At 31.6% G+C, this 27,463-nt stretch overlaps 2 protein-coding genes and 1 pseudogene across 3 annotated transcripts; 1 reads left to right on the plus strand and 2 right to left on the minus strand.

Moving 5' to 3' along the window:
- Positions 1-4,128: 4,128 nt before the first annotated feature.
- Positions 4,129-7,031, minus strand: LOC120210364 (transcription factor bHLH144-like). Its single transcript, XM_039209119.1, has 4 exons — positions 6,907-7,031; positions 6,376-6,486; positions 6,052-6,253; positions 4,129-5,369 (listed from the first exon to the last, which is right to left on the minus strand). Exon 4 carries the CDS (start codon positions 5,083-5,085, stop codon positions 4,375-4,377), a length of 711 nt encoding a protein of 236 aa, XP_039065050.1. The 5' UTR covers positions 5,086-5,369; positions 6,052-6,253; positions 6,376-6,486; positions 6,907-7,031; the 3' UTR covers positions 4,129-4,374.
- Positions 7,032-11,110: 4,079 nt separating this feature from the next.
- LOC120210366 (UDP-N-acetylglucosamine transferase subunit ALG14 homolog) lies at positions 11,111-13,256 on the minus strand. 2 transcript variants are annotated; one of them, XM_039209121.1, is made up of 5 exons: positions 12,890-13,256; positions 12,680-12,819; positions 11,855-11,998; positions 11,687-11,746; positions 11,111-11,520 (listed from the first exon to the last, which is right to left on the minus strand). In XM_039209121.1, exons 1-5 carry the CDS (start codon positions 13,065-13,067, stop codon positions 11,344-11,346), a joined length of 699 nt encoding a protein of 232 aa, XP_039065052.1. In that variant the 5' UTR covers positions 13,068-13,256; the 3' UTR covers positions 11,111-11,343. The 2 variants fall into 2 exon arrangements, with proteins under 2 accessions (XP_039065052.1, XP_039065051.1); XM_039209120.1 differs by having other exon boundaries at positions 11,855-12,001.
- Positions 13,257-19,324: 6,068 nt separating this feature from the next.
- Positions 19,325-26,748, plus strand: LOC120210367 (annotated as a pseudogene).
- Positions 26,749-27,463: the final 715 nt, after the last annotated feature.

Raw genomic sequence — 27,463 nt, forward strand, 5'->3', positions numbered from 1 at the left:
CTTAAACGGATAATGGGAAACGAGGGGAGAGAAGGGATTCTGTTTGTTGGAGGCAATCTCCGCCGTTTATCATCAACTTCCCCGCCTTTCCTATATAAACAAATATGAAAACAACAATACTCAAGTAGGTATGGTTATAGGATTTTTACAGGGAACTAAATTTAAAATTTAAATTAAATATTGAATATGATTTTGAAAAAAAAAATTAAGTATTAAAATATAATAAAAATAATAATTTAAGTATTAAATATATAATTTACCTAAGGTATTATATGATTTTGTCGTAATTCGATTGAAACTTTTAACAATAAACGTTTATACACTTCTGTAAACGTCGTGTTCAAACTTGAGACCTTAAGAGATAATAATCATCTCTTTAACCACAAAAGCCACTTGATTCATGTTAAAAAAATTAATATAATATTAGATTAGGCATGATTTCGTTTTATGGTAAAAATATTTTGATTCGAAATAATAATATAATCTTTTATTATATATTTAGATATAATTACAAATTTATAGTTTTTTAATTAAATTCTTATTTTATCTGATAAAAATGAGAATTATTTATATTTGTATTGGATTGAATATTACTTTTTATCATAAAAATCAAATCAATAGAATCTCTTTAAATCCAAATAGAATGACACATGAAAAGGTAGAATACACGAGCCAATTTGGAAAGGCGAAAACCCAACCTAACATATGCTTAAGTAAATCAAAAAATTAATATTTTTATTATTGTCATACTATTTTAAATTTTAGTTTTAATATTTAAATTTTTTGAAGTTAATTTTTATATTATTTTTCATTTGAATTTTGTAGTCGTCGATATTGTTATATTTTTTTAACAAAATGAGTTAATTATAAAATAATATTTATTTATAATATTTTATATTCATTGGCAATGCACACACATCTTATAAATATAATTGCTCGAACTTAAATTTTTTAAAAAAGAATTGTATTTAATTTAATCACTAAAATTATTTGATGATAGCTAACTGCTAATATGAAGTTATAAAAAAGGCTAAATAAATAATTTAATTTATAATAATACTAATCAAATTCAAATGTTTTTTTATTAAATCAAATTAAAATGTTCAATAGATAAAACAAGAATAACTTGGCGTGCGATGCCACCAAGAAAAGACAAGAGTGCAAGGGGGAATTTAAAGAAATCTAATTCTTTTCTTTTTTTTTCTTTGTGTGTGATGTTGGTTTCCATCACTTCCTACACAATAAAATTTAAAATATCTATAACATTACACTAAATTAGTCATATAATGTCAATTATTGAGACTATAATATATATTTAAAATATTATATTACCTAATAATCAAAAAATGATTAAACTATACATTTAGTATCCCAACTATCATTTTTGTTCTATTTTGATCACCTAACTATTATTTTTTTTAAATCATACTTAATGTTATGTTTTAGTTTCTTTTTAGTCACCCACTATTAAAAATTTAATAGAACCACTAATGTGGCATTTAAAAAAAATCAATGATGATGTTGAAATAAAAATGAAACAAAAAAGTAATGTTATACATGATTTTGAAATAAAAAAATGATTGGGATATCAAAACGGAATAAAAGTGATAGTTGAGATACTAAATGTGTAGTTTACCCTACAAAATTATGTTTCTTAAGTAAGATTTTAGGTTTGATGTTTTTGAATTGAAAAACTAAAATTGAGAAACTTTGTCTTACGATTTGAGATACAACCACCTTGAATTCGAATTCAATCGAGCCCTAATACTATCGAACATCGAGAAGTTCAAAAGAAGAAAGAATGGTGCAAAACTCTGCAATAAGTTGATATGAAACGAACCATTGAACTCGGCGGGACGAAAAATAGAGAGGAAAATTAGCAGAAGATGGAGGGTTGAAAGAAAGAAAGTGGGGGCAACAGGTAAAGACTAAGTGTTCCATTGAGTTAAGTTGAAAATTTTCGGATTATTTAAATTAACTTGTTTTATTTATAACTCAACTTTTATTTGATTTTTTTCAGTCGAATCGAATTATTCGAGTATATGTTTAAATTTAATTATATAACCATATATACATATATATTTCTTCATATATTTTCATATGTAATATATAAATATCGTGCAGAGCTGAAGCACTCGACTCAAAATTAAAAATCAATCTATTAATTACTAAAATTTTTGAGTTATCCGAATACTATTTTATTAACCAATTTTAATTTAAAACTTTTTAGAGTCGAGTCAAACTTTTTTAACATTAAGTCAAATAAAAGAAAATCAACTTTTCGAATCGATCTTACTCATTCCCAACTAACAAGACTTGAAGAGTCACAGATGCTGGAAAGACGAGAATCCCATATCGTTAGGAGATAAGCAAGTGTGCCCCATATGACTTTATAAATAAACGCCCAAAGCTTGTTTTGGCATACGCCTATTTTTGGGGGGTTGTTCCTTCGGGTATCGGCATTGAAGTGCGCAGTTTGAAGTTTTCGGCATGGCCTGTGTATTCTAAGTCAAGGTAGATAATTTGTAAAATGGGAGAATTTTAGTTGACGTCTTGTTCTATGGATTGTTTAGACCTTGGATTTCATCCTAACCAAGTTGATAGTAGAAACTTGGTACCTTGAAGGTATTAGGGGGAGGCTAATGTTGCATTTAAGAGTTAATTAACTTACATATTTACAATTGAGAATAATATTGGGAAGTAATTCAAGGTGTTGGACGTAATTGTTGCCACCAAAGTAGTCAGTGATTGAACATAGTCTTTTTTTTAACCACAGTAATTGATGAGATCACTTATCCCATCGATTATTCTGAAATCGAATTTTGTGGGATTTAAGGGTAATTTTTTTAATTTAATTCGTTCCATCCATAAATCTATTCATAAACGTAAGATTCAGAGTCCTTTATTTAAGAGCAATCACAAACATTAAGATTCGGATCTTTGATCTTAAGAGATCTTAAGAGATATAATGTCTTATTTCACTATATATAAATTAAAGGATCTTAAGAGATATAGTGTCTTATTTAACTATATATAAATTAAAACAAAATATTCTCATTGCGTAATTTGTTTCTAATTGGTAATATGGGTTTGCTTTTCCCTTGAAAGCAACACAAAACTATAAAATGCAACACTTTTCTTGTTATTTATGCTAAGTTTGAATCTGAAAATTGCCCGTTGACATCGTGCTTTGCTGATTTTTATCTTTCTTTATTTTTACGGGGCGGTCGGAATACCAGCCGGATGATTAGTCATTGTCATGTTTTGACATTAAAGGTGCGTTTGGTTCACGAAATATAAGATTATTAGTGGGAATAATAGATTATCAAGTAATAGGATTACTGAGAATGTTATATTTTGCGTTTGATTAGTTTAACATGAATGTAAAATTACCGTGTTTGGTTAAAAGAATAAAATATTATTGGAATGTATATTTAACCTAATTGTCCTTATTATATATTTATATAATATTACAAATTGTAAAAAATTTATATATTTTATTTAAAAAATTAAATTCATAATATTTATATAATTTTTTTTACAAAATTAAAAATATAAAAAAAGTTTAATGAAATGGTAAATTTTTTTAACCCCTGAACTCTATATAAAATTTTAATTATAGACTTTTTTTTGTAAATCTAAAATAATTTAAGAATAAATTTGTAATTTAACCTTCGTAGAATTTTTATTATTCAATGACAGAAGAAAGATATTTTTGAAAAAAAATAAATTTAAAAGTATTTTAGTCCAAAACGACGGTAATGTTACAATACATAAGGGAAGGGAGGTAATAACATTCCTAGTAATATACCAAAAAAATCTACTATTAGTAATAAAATATTACCGGGAATGAGATTCCCGGCCAACCAAATATGAGAATGTGGGATTCCCATCAATCCTTGAACCAAATACCCCTAAGAGAATGTAAATAGCAACGGAAGCTAGATGATTTGTTCCCATGGTTGTCCAATTGTTAAAAAAATAAAAACATTTGATATGCCACTTTAGTCTTCACTCACACTTCTTTTGATATGCTAATAACATGCACCATTTATTCAACTGGAAATAAGCATAAAGTATGTGAAAATGAAATACAGAAGTCAGGCAGAGTAGAAAGTAGATACTACATAACATTCAAAGCAGCCGTAAACTCGGCACTCATGCTACACACTACACTTCATTCAAAAGAACGATAAATGAACTTTGGAGGTTTCAGTAACAATTCATGCATACGACACATATTAATTCTGATACATGTCTTCCTTATTAAGACTGCATATCATCATAAGATAGAGACCAGCCATGGAGATGGATGCAACGCAAGAGGAAACCTAACTCCTAGAAGGTGAGAAAATTGTTACCTTGATCAAGGATTCAATCTTCATTTTTGAAATTCCCAACTCCAAGCTGCTGTACTTCAACCTTAAGAGACTTGAGGTACCTAACAGCTTCATCGAGAAGAGCTACAGTACCCATCTGATCAGCACCTGGAACGATTCCCCTTAATACCTTCACCATTTTCTTCATTTTCATTCGCTTAATTTCAGGGCCACACCTGCCAGGATTACTAGATAAGCTATTCTTTCTTGATTTTGAACCACGAGCAGAGTGAGAATCAGCAGAGTCGATCTCATAATTTCCAAAGGTGCATGCCGTGCTAACCTCTTCATCATCATATTCTACTTGGTCTTCCTCTTCTGAGCTGAGTAGGGCATTGATATCATCAAAATCCTCTTTCAGAGAAAAGGATGTTTCTTTTCCCACATCATTAACATCTTTCCTCTCATACTTGCCATCAGTGTAAGTGGCAAAAACATTTAATCCATTACCATTGAACTTGTTTGTAATAGCGGGATTGAACAAGATCTGATTTCTATTCTCAGTCTGATTGAAAATAACAAAGTTTTTGGGACAAACATCAGAGGGTTGAAACTCAATGCCATGGAGGGGCGGCAATGGTTTGGCACACGGAGGAAAAACCGTACCAAAAGGAGCTGCAACTGGGATATGCATGTAATTATCGCCCACTTGATCAGTAAGCGTAGGCACTGCCTTTTGGGAGTAAAATTGTTGGTCTCTCTGCATCTGTTTTCTACTTAAAAAAAGTTTGCAGTTGTCTTTGAACTTGCAATTATTCAACTTTTAAGTTGGAAGGAGGTTTCAAGCTATAATTATGGTAAGACTAAAGACTAAACTAAAGACAGAGCTGCCTATCCCAAATTTCCCGTCAACAATATCATATATTTCATTTTGTCACGGTCAAGTGTAAAAAGAAACCAAATGGCAGACTCCCCCAGATCCCAATCTCCAAGAGTTCCCAAATAACCAATCTACGTAACAGGTTTTAGCAGCTGACGAAAATACTCGGCCTGTGATTGCAAATAAGAAGTTATTAGAACCATAAAATATGCACGCAGAGAATCTCTATCCAACAATAAAAATACATTTTGTCCACAGATCTGTAAGATATTACATGACTATATAAACAGATTCACAAGAAGCCAATAAAATGGTTAAAAGTTAATAAGTTTACTCTATCACCAGATTAGTAAGTTTACTCAATCCCCAGATTAGCTGTGCTCACAATTAACAAAAACCCACAACAGTCAGCAGCAAAGACAAGTAAAAAACGGCCAATGAAAAATGTCTCTCATTGCTCGAAGTATATAACTTCTTTTTCTTTACTATAATAACTGTATATATACTATGATAAAAAAAACCACATATATACGCATATGTAGTCACAAATGCGCTCGGTCTATGCACATGTTATAGTGCATCAGATAATGTTAACAAGACAGACTTTTCTTATCAGTACATTGACAAACTAAAAATCCAGAGGAATATTCAAACTAAAAACAAATCATGCTACTGCAAAATTAGAAATAAAACCGTAGTTGACAATCTGACATGGTACTCATGGATATATTTAAGACTTTTTGTATGCATTAGCAGCATTGCCAAGGACAACCATCCACTCATATATATATATATATATATATATGTATGTATAAAACAGTAACACACTGCAGCAAAGGAAAACAAATTTACCTGACAAACTTGAACTAATTGATAGTAAGAAACAACACCAACGCTCATTTTAATCTTCCCAACTTCCTTAACTGCACGATATCTCTTTATGGTAACTGCAATGTACATTCTCAAACCTCTCCAACCGAAATTTTATTAAACCCCTCAATGGCACTAACTCGAATGAACTGAATTTCTTTCCAAATTCAATTGAAAATTTCACCTACAAAAACAGAAAAAGATTCCTTAATGAATGTAACCTACAAACACAATGCGCACCGTAACAGAAACAATCGGCATCCCCAATATGAATTATAGCAATGGAACTAAGTTCACAAAACTTACCAAAATTAGAGTATTACGCGAAAGAAAACCCCCAAGCGAACACGATCAACGAAGGACCACTGCATTTTGTTTATATTCACTTCAATCCCCAACGTAATTATTAATTCTAGGCTGCAACCAAAAGGGGAAAAAGAGTTGACACTAACTTAAACAAACGGAAATAGCAGTTAAACCAAGGGATCTGCAATAATAATTAATTAAAGTAAAAGATAACTAACAAAATCGAGCTCAGCGGATCTAAGAATCAGCAGAAAGAAAATATTAAATAAATGTTCTATTCGGTAGCTGATACAAATCATGGAGAAATCAAAAAAGAAAAAACCGCTTTCCGTCAAATGAAAATGACTTTATTTTAGAATTTAACAGGTTTCTCGGTAAAACTATAAACTAAATTGCATAGAAACTTAGATAAAATAACAGAGTAAAGCAAACATGCTACCAAAATACAAATCTGTAAACTAACCCAACATATTATTATAAAAAAACACTAAATAATCTGGCACGTTAAAAACCTGGAATGATAATACTTACAAAATTAAAGGTCAGAGAAAAAGATCTGAATAACTCGAAGGATTAGAGTGGAAGCAGCCAAAAGAACGAAGAAACAATATGAAAAAAGTGATTTTATAAGGAAAGAAATTCCTAGATTTGCGCTGAATGAAGTTAAGTGAACTTTTGGTCAAAATCTTATATCAGTCCCTCTTCTATAAGTGAGTCATTGATTTAATCATTTTATTATAATTTGGTTGTTTTTAATCCTATACTTTTCAATTTTTAAAATTTTAGTCCTAAATCAAATAGTGTTTGTTAGAATTGTTAGTTAATTTTTTATTAGTAAATATATTTTGTATAAATTTTTAGATTTAATTTTTGTTATCCAATTAAAATATAAAAGGGTTAATTACCCCATTTATACACGAAGTATACTAAATTCTCAGTTTCACACATAATATTTAAAAATTCTCGATTTCATAAATTATGTTTTCTACCATTAGCAGATTCATCTATTTCCGTCATGAAAGGTGACGTAGAACCCTATGATCGCTAACAAAATGTCACGTGACACTTTTTTTTAAATAACCTTTCATTGTTGCTACGCCATTCAACCTTCTCCAGCTTATCGTGGTGTGCACCATCACTATCGTCGGTCCGTGATCAAACCCTAACTGTCGCTTACCTCTGTTCGTTCGTCGTTTGTCAGAAATCTATGAGAGAATGTTTGAGTTCATTGTTATCGATCTATGTCGTAATTGGTCGGTGATCGTCACTGCCAGCATCATCAGGAGCGCCTTGTCTCCGCGACGAAAAACAGTCGACAATTTTTTGTAAATCACCGTTGATTTCCGTGGAAGACGCTTCGAAGGTTCGTCAAAAATAAGTTATTCACCGTTGTTTTTTCGTCGTTCCGACCGACCTTGATGTTTGTGAGCCTCACAACCACCACCACTGGAATCCCCAAGTTGTTCCGATCAAAACCCAATTCGTCCCCTCGTCGTCGCTACATTGTTGGGATCTTACACAAATTAGAGGGAAAACTGAAAAATATGATGAAAGTTTTATAAAGTTTTATTTTTAATTTTTAATTAAAAATAGTTTTTAAAATTGCCACGTCACCTTCTGTGATGAAAATGGATAAACCTGTTAACGGAAAAAAATACTATGTATGAAATTAAAATTTTTAAACATTATATATGAAATTGAGAATTTGGTATACTTCATGTGTGAATAGGATAATTAATCCAATATAAAAAGGTAAACCTATATTTTATACACAATACAGGGATAAATGACATAATTTCACCAAACCCTCTTAGTGCGAGCAATTAATCTTTGGGGGTAAACTATGGTCACCACCTATTAAGTATCTATGTTTTGATGACTCAAATCCTTTTTTTAAATCATATCTAACGTTATATTTTATTTTTGTTTTGATCGCTCGTGGTTTGGTTTTACTATTAACTTAATAAAAATGGTTATGCAATATTATATAATATAAGTTATAGTCTAAAAAAATATATTGTGTCAATTTGACTCCAATTTAAAATAATTCAATGAAACCTCAATATTTTAATTTTTATCAATTGACCCCTCATTTTAGTTTGGAATAATTTTATAATTCAACGACAACAATAAGGGTTGTGATGGATGACATTTAGAGAGTTGAATGAGTGACGAAGGGGATAAGTAATTGTGGTGTTGAAAAATGTAATTTTATAATCGTCGTTAGGTTGCATAATCCTCAATCGATAAAAGGGGTTTGTGATGGACGAAGTTTGTGGATTTGAAAACTGATGAGGAGGGGCAAGGCGATCAACTAGGATTTTGGTATAAAGGATAGGATTTCGAAAGATGTTCGGGATTTATAGTTGCATAACCTTCAATCGACAATGGGATTTGTGATGGATGACAGTTGGGTTGTTGGATGACTGACAAGGAGGGACAATCAATTATTAGATTCAAAAAGAAGGGAGTGAGTGAAGAGTAACTAGGATTTTAGAACAAGATACAAGGTTTTAAAAGAAGGTAAAAATAGATTTTTTTCGTTTGAATTGAAATAATTTAACTTTTGACATGTGTCATCATCTTGTTAAAGGTTTAAATTTATTGAATTATTAAATTACTTTAAATAAAATGAGGACTAAATTGAGAAAATTTTTAAATTTTAGATATTTTTTAAAATTGTTTATAGTTATGACCAATTTGATAGATGTGTAAATTTTAAAGATTATAATTATTATTATATCATGTCACATCATTATTTATGTTAAAGTCAACAATAAAACCTAAAGATGAGTAACCAAAATAAAACATAAGATAAGATTAAGTATGATTTTAAAAAAAATAGTTGAGTAATTTAAATAAAAGTTAAAGAATAGGTGAGTGATCAAACATGTAGTTTACCCTCTATATATATATATATATTTGTAGATATGTGAAGCTTGGGGTGAGAAACGGTGAGATACGAACCGTTCGATTAAGGGCGTTTCCGTGTCATGCGGAAGGGAAAGTGACGGTTGGATGCACCATGCACGCGTGATATATAAGAAGCTGTGGGGCTCACCCAGCTTTGACCATTTTTTCGTGGAATCGGCGCTTCTTTTCTTCTTCTTTCTTCTCTCTGCGTGATTTGCTTTTCTGTTTAGCTTTTATTTTATCGTGTTTTTTTTGGCATTAATCAAATCAAAATTATTGTCATTATCAAAATTATTATCCCCTTTATAATAAGAATATTTGTATTTAGATTAGAGCTTAACTCTATCGTACTATAATCATTACAATGATTTAAAAGATATAAATGTAAATATGTTCAAATATTTTTTAAAATTTTATATTTAAGAAGATTATATCAAATTTAAACATTATATAAAAAATATTATTATGTTAAAGATATTATAATTAATTTAGTAGCTTCTAAAAGGATAATGTAGATTCTAGATCATTAAATTTAATTTTAATTTTCACCTACAATGATCCATGCACCCTAAGTGAATCCTTCGTGTAATTTTCTTACCAGTTCAGGAGATTGAAGAAACCACATCGAAGGAACAAACTATGGTTTCAACGAATCAACCAATGACGGCTAAATCCAAAAACTATACTCGGTGGCTTTGGATAGGTTAGTTTAATCTATGCTTTGTGGCCAGTCAGGGGCTACATTGTGGGGAAGACTACTTTGGATAGGTTAGTCTAAGAGTGAACACAACATAAATGTTCATAGCGAAGCTTAAAAGCTTCCTCTGGTAAAAGCATTGTGTTTCAAGGTGTATCAGAAAAAAAATAATGATGCTAGAGCTTAAGTACTGTCACGCAAGATGTACCAAAGAAAACAAATGGTCAATCAATTCACTAATTGCATGAAGCATATGTTTTTATCCGTAAATAAAGAGATTAAGCAACCAGTTTAGAACCTAAAAGAATTTGTAGTTTCTAAAATTAAATTAACCTTCACAGTTAACAACTTTTTATACCTCCCAAAATCTAACTCATCTGCACTGATGGAAGCAAAAACTCAATTTGCCCATCAGTAATGATTCTTAACAATTCAATAAATTAAGAAAACTCACCTCAGTGGCTGAATAGCAAGAAACTGAGGAGCACTTAATCCGGAAACCATAAGTGGTGGATCTCATCTTCATGTAATCATGTTTCATAATATTTGACCAGTCAGCATTCATTCATGGGACAACTATACCACGAAAAAGGTGGGAATAGCATATGGGTAACAACAATTGTGCAAATTGCAGAATTCTCAATTCTCATTCCTTTTAACTACCTCTCACCACCTAAAAGTTGGACTGCAAAGGTGGGAATGGCTTTGATTTATTCTATTGGGCTCTTACACCTTCCACTATCAACAATTCCCTTCATTCACAAAAGTTTCCTCTTTTTATAATCAATTCTCTAGTTCTACTAACTATGTCCTGATATATGATAACTGGTCCAGCACACCAAAGTCTTCAAAAGGAAATATGCATTCATGTACATGTACCATGCACTGCCAGTGTCGGCTTGATGTGCCTTGATGCTTTCACTCACAGAACTCTCATCCAAAAGGCTTCTAAACAAAGAAACACATGCAAATGTTTCTGAAATATTGAACTAGAAACTCACTCCTGAGAAGTTATTTGCCAAAAGAATTTAAGGACTTAATATGCAGGTTGTGAAACGACCTGCTAGTAATTTATTATCTAACATGACTTTGTCAATGTGCAACAGCAATTAATAGTATCAACAATTCAAGACAATCATATCACATTCTATCACTTTTTCCTTTTGGCCAAATATTATGGTCCATGTTAGATCATGTTGCAGTAAACAATCCAACCCAACCAGGAAATACTAAATCCTAATCAAGAGGAAGTGAAGAGAAACTTTAGAATGCAGAATACAATATTTGTCTGAAAAGGAAAAAGAAAAGAGAACCTATACGGTTAAGTACGAGTAATCATCAGCAGCAGACTCAATTCACTACATCAAGCAACCAACATAATGAGCTCGAGGGTATTTTCTATGAAGTTGTGGCCATTGCACAAAGAACTGATCTGCAATCCGTAGCTTATAAAGCAACAGACCACTTAAAGAGAGTCTTTTTACTCTTGCAATGCTCTCAACATAAAATATGGATGACCATCTAATCCCAATCACCTGAAAGAAAAAATTACAAGAAAAATGGCTAACTCCAATTTTTTATATGTAGAAGCATTTGACTTTATCATCTTTTTTTTTCTATGGTAGGAAAATTTTCATTAGTTCTATCAAAAGAGAGAAATGTAATACAAAATAAAATGGCTTCAAAGGCAAACAAACAAACCTTGAAAATGAAGGCAATCACACATAGAGGAAAACAAGTACCAGGGCCATTGCAAAGAACCTGCAATTAAGGTTTATAACAAGAAGTTTCATTTTTAGCATCATTTTTTAGTAAATATAACAAAATTGGAAGGAAAAAATGTTAAACACAAAATAAACAGAAAAATACCACTTGAGGTCTGATTTTAATCATCAGCCACAATGCATGAACCATGGCAACTAAAGTTGTCCAAACAGAGGTTATATATGACTGACCAACTTCCCTGCTTCTATAGATTTGCATAAACTCTGCAGAGATTCCCTTGACTCCACTCTGCTGTTAAAATAAATTTAAGAAGGAAACCTCTTATTTGACTAGAAAAACAGGAAAATGGTTATGAAACATAGTTCTACTTAATAATAAGCACAACTATGCAAGCAGTTCATTGTCCATTGTCGAACTCATTTTTCAACTTTACATTTTAAAAACTAATAATAGTAGAAAAGATTAAAAAAAAAAGTAGCCAACAACATCTGAAATCAGCCAATGAAATTTAAAAAACAAGACAGACAAAAGATTTTGAATAGTACATTAAAAAGATACTTATGCCGGTAAGATATTGTTGGATCTAATTGTTTAGACAGCAGTTAGCCTAGATTGTCCAATATATCATACTTCAGGGTCTGCAATCAGGATCTCATTTAGAACATTGGTTAACTATGCAAATCATTTGTGATGCTAACAGCAATTCCAAAAAAAGAGCTAATTTTTCTGTAAAATATACAAAGAAAATTAACAGCATTTACATATAAGGGGAGAAGTACCAAAAAAGAATATCAAAATCGTTAACTAATAATAATTCAACAGACTTTCACTAAATAAATATATACAAAATGTACTCTCAAGAACAAAAAATCACAGTAAACAAAATGAAATCAAATAAAGAAAAAAGGAATAAACAAAATCTTAATAGCAATCAAGAACATAATGAAAATTTTAAGCATCCAATTTTACCGAATCAGCCCAGGAACTCTCCAACACGCGAGCTTTCTGAATACTCATATTATCAGTAGCAGCCGCGATAAAAAACCTCGGCGTAAATCGATCCTTTTGCAAAACTAACAAGAGATTAATCATCTCCGCCGTGTGCCCTCCTATGCCGAGAAATCATAATCAAACATCGTAAATTTGACAGTCAAATAAGGAAACAAATTTGAAGCTCACCTGAACCTAAAACAATGAGAGTGCTGAGAGCCTGCGGAGATCTTTTACTTAGCGGCTTGCCGGTTCGATAAATTACATAAATAACTCGGACTAAGATGATTGTGATGAAGGCGATGAAGCAAGAGATTCCGAGATTTGAAGACAAATCGGAGAAAGAACAGCTAATGTTTTTCTCCATTTTTTGATCTATGTGGTAAATAAAACAAATCAGAGTGAGAAGATTTGATTTGAAGATTTTGATTATTGAAACAAATAATTAACAAGGAATATTTAGAGAGGAAATTTAAATTGAATATTCCAAAATCCAGGGATCAAAGGAATTTGGAATTAATTTTCTTTAAAATGAAACTGAAAATATTAGCGCGAGTAAGAATAAAATTTGGAGGGAAATTCAACGGCAATAGTTTAAGGTGGCGTTTGTTGGATGAAATCCTTTCAATTGAGGGAATTGAAATTCAGTTTCATTATTATTTTTTTGTTTGTTTTAAGATTTTAAATAGAATTGGAATATCTCGTGACTTCAATTTTTTATGAAATGAGAAAAAATGAATTTAATTTAAGAATAATGAAATTCAATTTATTTGTTGGAGGGAATTGAAATTTGATTATACTATCATCATTAATCTTTTGATAATTTATTCATATATTAAATAAAAATATTTTATTATTATTTCGGGTCGGGTCGGGTCGGTTTTTTTAAGTGTGATATTCGGGTCGGGTCGAGTTCGGGTTTAGAGTGAAAATACCCGACCCGAAAATATATATAATTTTACCTTATATATTTAGGAATAATTATAATAATACCCCTCTATATATATTTTTTCAATTAAGTCATTGTTTTTATTGAATAAAAATAATTTTTTTATTATTTCGGGTCGGGTCGGATTTCTAATTCATATATTTGGCTCGGGTCGGGTGAAACTTTATTTTGTTCGGGTCGGGTCGGGTTTTTAAGTGTGATATTCGGGTCGAGTCGGTCGGTTTTTTTAAGTGTGATATTCGGGTCGGATCTTTTTAAGTTTGATATTTGGGTCGGGTTCGGTTTTATGGTGAAAAAAACTGGACCGACCCGAAAAAATATAATTTTACCTTATATATTTAGGAATAATTACAATAATAACCCTCTATATATAATTTTTTTTCCAATTAAGTCAATGTTTTTATTAAATAAAAATAAATTTTTTATTATTTTGTGTCGGGTCGGGTTTCTAATTCATATACTGAATAAAAATTGTTTTTGGTATATTTTTTGGTAACTAATTAACATACTCCGATTGGAATGTATCGAAATATTGATATATCTTTTGGTAACTTATTAACATATTTTGATTGCGATGATTTTAACTTATGATGTTTATTAGCATGATTTTTATAATTTATTAAAATAAATAATCAATTAATAAAATGAAAATTTAATATTTTTTAATTTTTTATAATATATTACACATGTAAGTTGTAAAACAAACTAAAATAAAGCAAAAAAAATAAGAAGTACAATTCTATCATTTTACATTACTGAAATCAAATTCATCTAACATGTCTGCGAACCAAACAGAATATGAAATTGGATTCCAATTCCTGACAGATTCCAATTCCTTCACATATTCCAATTCCCTCATAAACATTCCAACGAACCAAACGCCGGGTCGGGTGGGTTTTTTTCTGACAATAATTTAATTTGGAAATTAAACTCATTTACTTGTATTTATTCTGATTTGAATTTTAAAAAAATAATCTAAACTGAACTTTTATCTAATTTTTAAGATACAAATTTGTAAATGACCCAACTCATAGATATATATATAATAATAAAATAAAGACATAATTAAAAATATAATATAAGAGTGACATATTTATTCATTCTATATATGATCCAACTCATATATAAGAGTCATATATTATCAATGAAGGAACTCAACATTATTTCTTAGAAGGTCATTTCAGAAAATGTATATATTAGTTAAAATATTTTATGACTTTCAACTCAAATGAAGTTAAAAATTAAATATTTAATAATTTGATTGAAGTCCTCAACTTAAAGAAGATGAACAACAAAAAGATAAAAAAATGTATCTTAAAATCAAAATAAAAGAAAATATATTTTCATTATTTAAAAATAAAATAAGAATACAAGAAAATAAAAGTTAACTATTTTTAATAAATGTTAACTAATTTTGAAGCAGTAGTTTCCAAATTTTAAAGTAGTATACACATTTTATTGGATAACTAAATTTAATAACATACTATATACACTTTTAAAGGGATCAACTCAAGAATTTAATATATATAACTATGTACCAATAATAAGTTGGTCTAATGAGATGAGAGATTAGATCCCTTAGCAAGATCAGAGATTCAAATTATGACGTTTGCGAATAAAGCAAATTGAGTTGGGAGGGTTGCTTTCACTTATACAGTACCCGATCTAGATTAATCGATTAATAAATTAGATATTGGTGATTATACCAAAAATATATTTTAATAAGTTAGAGTGATTAAATTAGGAGTAATTTGAAAGTTAAGTCATTAAATTAAAAAAATTAAACATAGTGACCAAAATAAGAGTGAGAATATAATTGAGTCATGAATGATGAAATTTACCCCATTCACTTGTTAAGTTTTTTGAGGTACTAAACAAAAATTGAATGTTAGGTATATTTTTTAAAAAATTAAAAGGTTAGATACTAAACACATAATTTATCCTAAAATATTAGGGGCTGATGGCCTCCTCTAGTCCTTCAATAGTTATGCCTCTATATTATTGTAATAATATAAAATTCGGGTCTGGTTTAATTTAAAAGTTAAACTCATTTACTTGTATTTGTTTTGATCCAGATTTAAGAGAGTTTCATTTAAATTGATTTTTGATCCAATTTTTGAGATAAAAATTTACACATGGCACGACCCATATATATATAATATAAAGACATAATTAAAAATAATAATATAAAGAGTGATATTATTGTAATTATATATAAATATATTAAGGATAAATATAATATTATCGTGGGTTGAGTCGAGTATTTTCACCTTGAAAATAAATATGATTCGATTTTATCTCAATCTGACCCAAATTTAATTTAAAAAACTATTAGGTTAAGTTAAGTCATATCAAAATCTAACAAGTTTGGATCAAATATACATCCTGATAATAATGTACGAATAATTTTGTTATCATTTAATCAAATGGTATCCTCTTTTTTTTCAGGAACGTGTTACATATAAATAACTCAATTGATATATTAGTGTTCATATTATACCTATTATTTACTTTAGGTGTCTAACATTTATTTCTTTATCATTTAATGTAATTAACTGTTAATGTTCGTTAAAAAATTTGTTATCCCGTCAGTACACGCATGTATGTAAATGGTAATGATTTGAGGATACAAAATATCCCAAGCTCACACGTAGGACTCCTTCGGTGCCCAAACAACCACGACCACCTTTGCAATTCTTCAGTTCTGCAACTACATTCCCACATACATGCTGATTAATATTATTGACATTACTATCATAGAGCTATACCCTAAAAAAACTGATGGCAAATACAGAAGCAAGTGGTGTAGTCCACGTAACATTTTGACAAACAATGAAGTTGCAAACAAGCAACTTCCTTTCCATTTCAGGGAAGGCATTGCGGCCATAATCTCGAACAGTCCAAGCCAGCAAATTCTAAACCAGAAAGATCAAAGAATAGATATATTTAGCCGTCTAAGAATTGAAGCCATTCCTGAACTGGCTAAACCACGAGTCACTCTTAAACACTCATTGCCTCTCATTGCGGTTGTTACTTCCTAAACCACTCTCCGTTTCACTTTCACTTTCCACTCTTATCACATTATAACTTCTGTATGTTTTCAGGAATGTTGTACCAGACTTTGTATTCACGTGGCAGTGTTTCTGTACATGGACCGTCTCCTCCAATGCTTGCGTCGCCCGTTCGAAGAGAGTAATCCGGTCCAATGATACAATGGACTCAAATATTTCCTCACCACTATAGCTGTTTGTTTGAGAACAACTTACCACGTTAACACGAGAATTGGATGGAGAGTGATAGTTGGGATTGTATCGGCCATTGCAGCAATTTTTTGTATGTATTAAGACTTCGTTTATGACTGGGGATCCAGAACCGACACTTCAAAAACCCTTGGTTGAGAAACAAACTCCTTGCTCCTCACAATAATTAATATATATTTTGCAACTGTGGTTAGTTTATAAGAGTATATATTTTTTTCTAGTTTGAGTTCATTCATAATCCTTCTCTGCTAGAATGATAAAAGAGCAGATCATAGTATAGAATTTAACTTCTGAAATCTGAACATCAACATTCGCTGAGCCATTCCCATGGTTGGGAGGAAAAGTCTCAGTCAAGCTTAAAGAATTAAAGAACTGTTGACAGTATAACCGACGAGCAAGTTTTAATGGCTGGTCACACTTTTAATGGCGGAGGAAGAGTAGGAGAGGAGGAGAAGACATGAACACATGATTTTTTTTAATTGTTACGTAACACTTCCATTAAGGGATTAACTGAAGTTAGCTATCGAAGGATTAAAACTGAACAAAACGATAATGTAAGGACCAAAACCACTCTTTTTTTAACTAGCGATCAAAATCAATCAAACGGAAAACATAAGGGACTAGCAATATAATTTATCCTAAAATTTATGACACCTTAAATGATAACATAAATGTTAAACATGTCTTTAACAAAAAATTAAGAAATATAATTTGGAAATTTATTTTTTAATTACACTTATAAAAAACATCTTTCGAAAGATACATTTTATAGAATACATCTTTACTAATTTGATACATCTTTCAAATGAAATATGCAATATTTATATTAAAATCAATTAAAAATGATACAAAATTTAATTTTTAAAATAAAAATAAAATTTAAAAATATTTTCTAAAACTAAACATTTTAATTTTTTGGGTAACTTACAGAATTGATCACTTTCGTTTAAGTTTTGTACATTTTTCTTCATTGAACCAAAAAACATAAGATTTGGTTACATTTTTTTATTTAATTAAGATGTAGTTACTGGGAGTTAACTGTCATTATACCTTTAACGGATGGCCGGCGTGGAACAATGGATTTATAAAATAAAAAGGGTAAACTATATAAATGGCTACTAATGTTTGAGTAAGTTTTTATTTTTTAATTGAAGTTTTAAAAGTAACAAACTGGTCACAATAACATCAAATAGGTCATTAACAATGATTTTATATTTAATTTATTCCAAAAACTTTATAATTTTTCCAATTTTTTGCAATCGAATACTTCGAATGATAAAAAAAATTAGAAAGCTTTTGGGGTAAATTATATATTAAATCATTGTTCAAGGATATATTTGATGTTTTAGTGATCAATTTTTTACTTTTAAAACTTAGTGGAGTAAACAAAAACTTACTCAAATATTAGTGATCATTTGCGTAGTTTATCCCTTTTAATTAAATAAATTTTGTGTACATGTCAGCAATATGTTAAAGTCTAAGATAAGTTAACTCTCAATAATCACATCCTAATTAAATAAAGAAGAAAGTGACCAAATCTTAATTAAATAAAATTAAAAGTGACTAAATATTATATTTTTTGATTTAATAAGAAAAAAATATACAAAATTTAAACAAAAGTGATCAATCTTGTAGTTTACCTAAATATTTTTCAAAGGTTAAGATTTCACACCTTTATAAAAGGAAATGCCCCCAACACGTTTCTATTATAGTTCACTCATGTAAAAGTTGTCCAGTTAAAACATAATGACCAAAGAACAACTTATAATTATACTATAAATATTAGAAAAATAAAAATTAATTGTATTAAAATAAAGGATTAATCATCGTATTATATTAAACAAATGTGATTTTTTTAAAATAATTATATTATCCTACTAAACAATCGAACACTAACACCTGATCAGTAGAATTCTCCTCCCTTGGATTAAGATAAGGTTTCAAACCACAAACAGCACACCGTGACAAAATATTCAATCACTACAGAGAGACCAATTATTATTCTCAACAAAATTAATAAAAATATATTAAAAAATAGATTTATTTTTTGCTCAATAAAATTAATTATCTAATAAGATAGATATTAAATATTTTATTCTCGCAAAATATTAATTATTTGAATTATAAAATTATAAATAAAATAAACTGAACTAAAAAATCCCTCCACATTTAAAGCACCCTATTTCAGAATTTAATAGATTGAATAAGGATAATTATAAAAAAATAAAAATTATATCCCGTAGGATATTTTCAGAATTTAAGATATTTATCTTACTATCAGCATTTTAAATATATTTTTGTATCTATTTTTCATTTTTGTTAAAGCTGAACTTTGGTTTCCGGCAGCAAGCTAGCCCTGCGCCAAAGAAAACGGTTTATTCTTACTCTCCTTTAAACGACTCTTCCACGCATTTCAAATTAAAGAGAGCAATGTCTGCGAAGTTATCGACCTGCTTTTTCAGCCACGGCTTTTGCAATTTGAATAACAATAACATTGATAATAATAATTATAAGAAGAATCTCAATATGAGATTGTTGTTTTTGCCTTCTACTCGCTTTCTCCCAGCTTCTTGCAGAATGCGGCAACGTAATCTCAGGTATTTTCCTAAAAAAGAACGACTGTACTCTCTTTTTTGTTTTAATCTGTTGTTGAGGCCCTGTTTCGATTTGATGTTGAGATTTTTTTTTATTGAAGATGACTTTGTTTGGCTTAAATTTAGCGGAGGCTATTTGTTATTTTGCTAGAAATTTGATTTTTCAGTGAAGATTAATGGCTTGAATTAGTAAATCGATTGGTTGCTGGTTAGTAAATGAGATTGACTAATAATGACTGTGATAATTGGTGTTTTTGAACAGTTCGTTGTGTAACTGTTGATTTACATCATGTTAACATATTAATCAACAACGGGAGTATGCTTTTCTGTTGATGTATGACCCACTTTTTATATTTTATGTTTTATTGATTTTTATGCAGTGCTAACAATAAAAGACAACGAGGGAAGAAACATCCCTCTGAGCAGATTCCGGTAAGTGCAGAGTTGCAGCCGATTGGTGATGAGGAATCTGAACCTGAAAACTCTGTCATAAATGGTGCTGAAATGGAGTATTTTGTAAATCGTGAAACTAATTGTAAAGATGATGTTGACACTGTGATAGATGTAGAGCATATCGATGGACATAATCTGGGAACTCCATCTGTCTCTCCCATTGAGACTAATGGAAGTGTGGAGCATATCAATGAACAGATTGCAAACGGCCTTGTGCTGCCTGCTGTGACAAAAGCTTTGGTACTCTCGTTTACCAATAAGTCTGTTGTGAATCTGGACTCAGATTGTGTTGCTTGGTGCTACTCCTTTTTGTGTGTGTCTATTTTGATGTTTTAATATAATTTGTCAATCTTTTCTTTTTTACTTGGTGAAATGGAAGAATATTTGAACACATTTACCTTTGCTTATTTTTTATGTCCTGCAATTATAGTAGTTATGGGTTCTCATTAATAATTAAGATACATATTTTTTTAATCCCATTCTTCAAGCAGTGATCCGAGTTCTTTGTTGATGCATTATCCGGTAGACTGGTAGAGTTATGGACATATCAAGTCTTGGGAGAAACAATAATTATGGAACTATTAAATACATTTAGTCATATGCCTCTTTATTCTGTTTTCTTCATAGGAACTATGTGAATTGAAGTTTTAAACTCAAAATATTAGTCATTTTCTCTTTCGCAGGCCATAAACATAGATGACGGACAACATCTCTCAGGTGTTCAACGAGAGGATTTGATAGTCATGATAAAAAATGCAGAGAGAAGTAGGATATCTTGCTGTTAAGAAACTGTTGAATTCTATCCATGTATTACACATTTTGGTATGTACCTTTATATAACTTCATTTGTTTCTAAATATTTAGATATACTTCTTCTTGATCAAGCTCGGGTTCATGCACTAGAAGATATTCGTAAAATTCTTGGTGAGAAGGAGACATTGCAAGGAGAAATTAACACTTTGGAAATGAGATTGGCAGAGGCTGATGCACGGATTAAAGTCGCTTCCCACAAAAAGATGCAGGTTGAGCTCCTAGAAGGTCAGTTAGAGAAGTTGCGGAATGAGTTGATCGCCAGGGGTGAACTTGAACTATATGAGAATCAAAACGAATTTTTGAATGAGGAAGCTCATTCAGCACGTGATAGTCATGATCATCATCTTAGCAAGGAGGTTGATATACTGAGGACAGAGAATCTAGCCCTAAAAGATGATATCCAAGCACTTAAGTCTATGATTAGCAATGTCAAGAACACTGATGATCGCATGGCAACACTGGAAAATGAATGCTCTTTACTAGAGTCCTATGTGAAGGATTTGGAGTCTAAATTGTTGGTTTCTCAGCAAGACTCTTCAAAAATTTCTACTCTAAAGGTTGAATACCATGGGCTATGGGAAAAGGTAGAAAATTTGCAACACTCACTGGATAAGGCAACTAAACAGGCCGATCAAGCCATTTTAGTGTTAGAGCAAACCCAGGATCTTCGAAAGAAGGTAGATAAATTGGAGGAATCTCTTGAAGAGGCTAATGTCCATAAGGTGTCATCTGAGAAAATGCAACAATATAATGAAATAATGCAGCAAAAGATAAAACTATTAGAAGAGCGTCTTCAAAAGTCTGATCAAGATATATTCTTATGTCCAATTATATCAAGAATCTCTAGAGGAATTTCAGGACACTCTTAATAGTTTGAAAGAAGAGACCAAGAAAAGGGCAGCAAGTGGACCTGTTGATATGCCTTGGGAATTTTGGAGCTGCTTATTGCTTACTATTGACGGTTGGGTGCTGGAGAAGAAAATATCAAACAGTGATGCAAAGCTTTGAGAGAACTGGTGTGGAAGAAGGATCGACGCATTTGTGATGCATATACAGCATGCAAAGAAAAGAACGAGCATGAAGTTATATCTACATTTCTCCGGTTGACATCATCACAAGCTAGGTACTTACCATTAACTAGTCAATTTTGCTTCATTATTGCTGTTTCTTAACTTATCCATTTTGTTGATGTTTAGTTCAGGGTTGCATGTCGTTCATATCGCTGCTGAGATGGCACCAGTTGCTAAGGTAAAACTTAGCCCCTCTTATTTTTTTGCTTTATTGGGTAATCTTTAATAAACACGCCTTAATTTTTTTATCCTTTTTAGTATATTTCCACCTTCAAAAATCAAAACCTTAACCCATCTACATATCTGATGTTGTACTCTCATTGATTAGCTGACTGCTTAATTGATTAAGTATTGACTATGCTCAAAAGGAAAATAAATGTATTTATAAGATTGGTTAGTTGTTTCTATTTGTTGCTGATATCTTCCTGGTTCCTATGCCTTTCATGTTTTTGCAATTTTTTTTTTGAATAAGATGCTATGAGTTGGAGGAGCATCTTTACATTTTGCAACAGTTCTTTTCCCTTTCTTGTTTGTTTTTTCCATGTTCACTGATGCATTTTCCTATGATTATACTTTTGCTGTAATGATTTTTTATGCATTCCCAGTTTCAATTTTAGTTGTTTCTCATTTAATCATATTGGAAGATACTGCATTGTTTCCTCTAAAGTTCCATGTTTATAAGTTAATGCTAACAGAGTACAGAGTCTACTGTTCTTTCCTATTGGGGCTCAAGTACCAAGTAGTAGAGCAACATCTAGATGAATCTAATACTTTACAACATAGATGCTTGTGGGAAAGGTTAAGAACACGTGAGACCTTCTAAAATGATGTTGACACCTTCATTTTACTTGTTAATCTACATGCTTTTAATGTGAAGCAGAAGTTTATAACTTACTTACAAATGGACAGTCCTTTTAGCAGTTCTCTAAGATCTCATTTCCCTAATATTTACCTTGATTAAACAAGCTTAAAGTTTTCCATTTTACTTTCCATGGTTGGCTGAGAAATTCATCCTCAGCTATTTCAAACATCCCTGCTGTGGCTTTCACTTTTTGCGCTTTGTTACCAAGAAAAAGAAGCTCTTTGCAAAGTCTTCTCTGGAACTGTGCATAAATGTTATACGTGGTTTCGATCTGCTCAAATGTAGTTTATAGTGAAAAATCACCAATTTCTTTGTACCTTTGCACTGCTGAAAGATTGCTACTTCAGTGCTTGTGAGTGCATAATTGTGGTGTTGTGTTTGGACGTGCATGGCTGGATAGCTGGCTGTTTTATGTGATCAATTTTATTTCTGCATTCTCTTTTCTATTTATGTTAGCAGTCCACCCTTTGGATCTTTGAACACTTACTAAAAGCTATCTTTAAATCTCAAGCTCTTTGTTGGATTCTGTATTTTATCTGCATACTGAAATGATCCCTAGATTTCTAATACTGAGAAATGAATTTTCGTTAATTGGTTTCTGATTTTTGTTTCTAGCTTTTACAAATTACAATATTATTCTACTTGCATAGTCTTACATGTTAGATTGTTATTTTTCTTTTCGCTATGTCCTCTTAATTCAATAATTTTCAATCAGGTTGGCGGTTTGGGGGATGTTGTGACGGGTCTTGGTAAAACATTGCAGAAGAAAGGTCACCTTGTAGAGATTGTTCTCCCAAAATATGACTGTATTCAATATGATGGAATTCGTGACTTAAGGGTATGTAGAGAAACGCTTACTAATGTATGTTTGTGATGATTTTATTTTATTAATTTATTTTTGGTACAGGCCTTAGATGTAACAGTAGAGTCATATTTTGATGGCAAACTATTTCAAAATAAAATTTGGGTTGGTACTGTTGAAGGTGAGATTTTTTTTCCTTTCCCTTTCAGTTCCATGTTATCTATTAGCTACGCAATCTAATGCAATTAAATTCATAGGTCTTCCGGTTTATTTTATTGAGCCTCATCATCCCAACAAGTTCTTTTGGAGAGGACAATATTATGGAGAGCATGATGATTTCAAGCGTTTTTCATATTTCAGTCGTGCAGCACTCGAGTTGCTTCTTCAAGCTGGCAAGAAACCAGATATAATTCACTGCCATGATTGGCAGACAGCTTTTGTCGTACGACATTTTGGCCTCCTGTTTCTTTTGGCCCCTGATTTAATATTGTTCTGTTTACTGAAGTGTTTCTTCATTTTCAGGCTCCACTTTACTGGGACTTGTATGCTCCAAAAGGTTTAAATTCAGCTCGAATATGTTTTACTTGCCACAATTTCGAGTACCAAGGGGCTGCATCTGCTTCGGAATTGGCATCATGTGGTCTGGATGCCGAGCAGTTAAATAGACCTGATAGAATGCAGGATAACACATCACATGATAGGGTCAATCCTGTTAAGGTGCTGAAATCACTGGTTTGGCTATAAGCCGATTACAAATATCACTAATTGAAATTACTGCTTATTTGGTATTCTTTTTCTAACTTCCCTTCTTTTTCAGGGTGCAATTGTGTTCTCAAACATAGTGACAACAGTATCACCTACTTATGCACAAGAGGTCCAAACTGCAGAGGTATGAATATTTTGTAGTTTTTCTTTCAACATGGCCGGTCTTCTTTTATGATTTTAAGGTTAAACTGCAGAATAACCCCCCCCCCCTTAACTTTTACAGGGAGGAAAAGGCCTCCATTCAACACTTAATTTTCACTCGAGAAAGTTCGTGGGAATCTTAAATGGGATTGATACTGATGCATGGAATCCTGCCGCCGATAATTTTATCAAAGTGCAGTTTAGTGCTAATGATATGCAAGGGAAAGCAGAAAATAAAGCTGCCATCCAAAGGCAGCTAGGGCTTTCTTCTGCTGATGACCAACGGCCATTGGTAATTTTATTTCTAAATTCTTTATTTGTTATAAAACGATGCAAAATCATCTCTAACACCCTTTGTTTTAACCCTACTTTTCATGGAAATGAAGGCGTCTAGTCTATTTCGTAGCAACGTTATTGCGTATAAATTCATAATACAGGATGTTCTTTGTCTGCTATGCCCTTTTTTTCCTACTGTTTTGCATTTTTGTCGAGTTGATTTGCATCTTTTGCAGCAACTTAAATAAAGTTATAAATCAGACTGTCCGGCTTTTCCTTTAGCAAGCTCAAAATTTAATCAATTTTGAGAATCTGACTTGTTGGAGATGGCCTTCAAATCCTCATCTGATAAGAAGCTATATGATTTAACCAAAACTGAATGTCAAAAATAACTAATCTACCTCATATAGGAGGTTGTTATTATCCCTTAACCGAATGCTGCCTAAATTCTTACTAGAAGTCTTTTACTATCAATAGGTGGGCTGCATAACGAGATTGGTTCCACAAAAAGGTGTGCATCTAATTAAACATGCCATATATCAATCGTTAGAGATGGGCGGTCAGTTTGTACTTCTCGGTTCAAGTCCAGTTCCTCACATTCAGGTGAATCTCTATTGCTTTTCTGTGTAATAGCTGATAGCAAATGGTGGCAAAGAATATCTCACTAGCAAAACAGCTTTTTAAAAGATATGAACCAGTAAGGATAACAAATTTATTTCTGCATACATGAAATAGAGAAATAAGAACTATAAAAACTCCATTCGAGATTCGTTTCATGCATTAAATGATAACTGTCTATGTGCGGAATTACTTGTTTTATGTTAGGTTAATCCTTTTCCCGTTCCATCCTTTCATTGCTTGACACCGTTAGTAGATTGAGATCCTTTCCTAATGTTTTCGTTTTTCTTGTTTGCAGAGGGAATTTGAGGGTATAGCGAACCAATTTCAACATCATGAACATGTCCGACTAATACTAAAATACGACGATTCTCTTTCTCATTCCATTTTTGCAGCATCTGACATGTTCATCATTCCATCTATTTTTGAGCCTTGTGGCCTTACACAGGTATGCTCCAAACTTCAGCATTAACAATCTTGTTGAACATAGAACAACTAGATCGAAACACGTGTTACCCTTGGTCAACCATTTGAATATCTGATCTGTTTAAGGTTCCCTTTTTCTTATTTATGATTGACATGTTCATCCAGATGATAGCAATGAGATATGGTTCGGTACCCATTGCAAGAAAAACCGGCGGCCTAAATGACAGGTGAACAACTTTATCTGATTTAAGCATGTCAATCCACTAACATGAAGTTAATAGACTGAAAAATCATAAGCTTGTTCTTTTGTAATTTTCTTCCGTAGCGTTTTTGATGTCCACGACGAGACTATCCCTCGCAAAATCCGAAATGGTTTTACATTCATAACTCCTGATGAACAGGTAACTCTCCTGGAATATAATTAACCAGCATTCAAACTTCATTTCAGTTAATTTTTATTCTATCACTCTATCCCGATCACCGATTTACTTTCCGATACCATTGGTTTTGCTCTCAAAACTATCAGGGAATAAACAGTGCATTGGAACGTGCATTTGATCTCTACAAGAACAACAAAGAGAGCTGGAAACAACTCGTTCAGAAGGACATGAACATGGATTTCAGCTGGGATTCTTCGGCATCACAGTACGAGGAACTTTACACCAAGTCCCTTTCTCGAGCAAGAGCAGCAGCGAGCAGCGCTTAAGATCATGCTTGGTTGAGCAGAAAAGTAAGAGGAACAATTCAACGATTCACAGGCTTATAAGTGAAGATCGGTAACGTTAAAGCTGCATCGAATTCGGTGGTACTGTCTGCACCTTTCCGCTCCAATTGTTGATAGTTACATTTTAATCACTCTGTTCATATTTATGGTAAAGCTTTATGTACATTGAAGGTTTTTTTTTCCTTGTCCACTCTGAGTAATTTTTTATCTTACATGGTTGCATATAACATTGTCTAGTTCTCAAAACACTTACTATAGATGGCTGGGAAGTGAGAAGTATACTCTGGAATTTATTTGTATCAAATTTTGCAGTTATATTCTTCGCCTCATTGTTTTACAAGCGCTTTCTTTCTGATAAATATAATCGTAAAATAAGTACAGTATCCTTTGAAGTAACACAATACTCTCATATTTGTATACCCAAATAAAAAAAAGTGAAACCCGATTATTATTACTCTCCTTGGGAAAGAAAGAAATCTAGCTGAGAAATTAGGGAAATAAACCGAGCAAGAAGGAAGAAAAGAGGAGAAATAGATTCTATTATGAATCATAAAGTCACGGCTTTAACTTATTTAGAGAGTTTTGAAGGGGGCAAAAAATAATAGGATGTTCGAAATTGTATGTTAACACGAACACAAATCGAACAGAATTATATATGTCAATGGGATTATTACTTACTAGTCTTTAATTGATCATTAATGTGGTTGATGAAATGATATGGTGAAGGGAACAAGTAAAAGCTCGAAAGGTAGGGGGATATGACACATGATGCTCTAATCGATTTGCAACAAATTTACATCACACAGAAAGAAAAACAAGGAAAATACAGATCCATTTCACTCTCTTTCCTCACTTTCCGAGGACAAAGTTGGTGGCATAGGCCCAAACATTGTTGTTAACCGGGTCAGCAAAGTGGTCAGCCAAGTTCTCCAACGGACCCTTGCCGTACGCGATTTTGCCTGTACGAAGAACCCGAACATCGAGAACATAGCCAACCGCCCGTTCTCAAT

This window comes from Hibiscus syriacus, unplaced genomic scaffold, assembly GCF_006381635.1.
Source record: "Hibiscus syriacus cultivar Baekdansim isolate YM2019G1 unplaced genomic scaffold, ASM638163v2 tig00109923_pilon, whole genome shotgun sequence".
NCBI lineage: Eukaryota > Viridiplantae > Streptophyta > Magnoliopsida > Malvales > Malvaceae > Hibiscus > Hibiscus syriacus.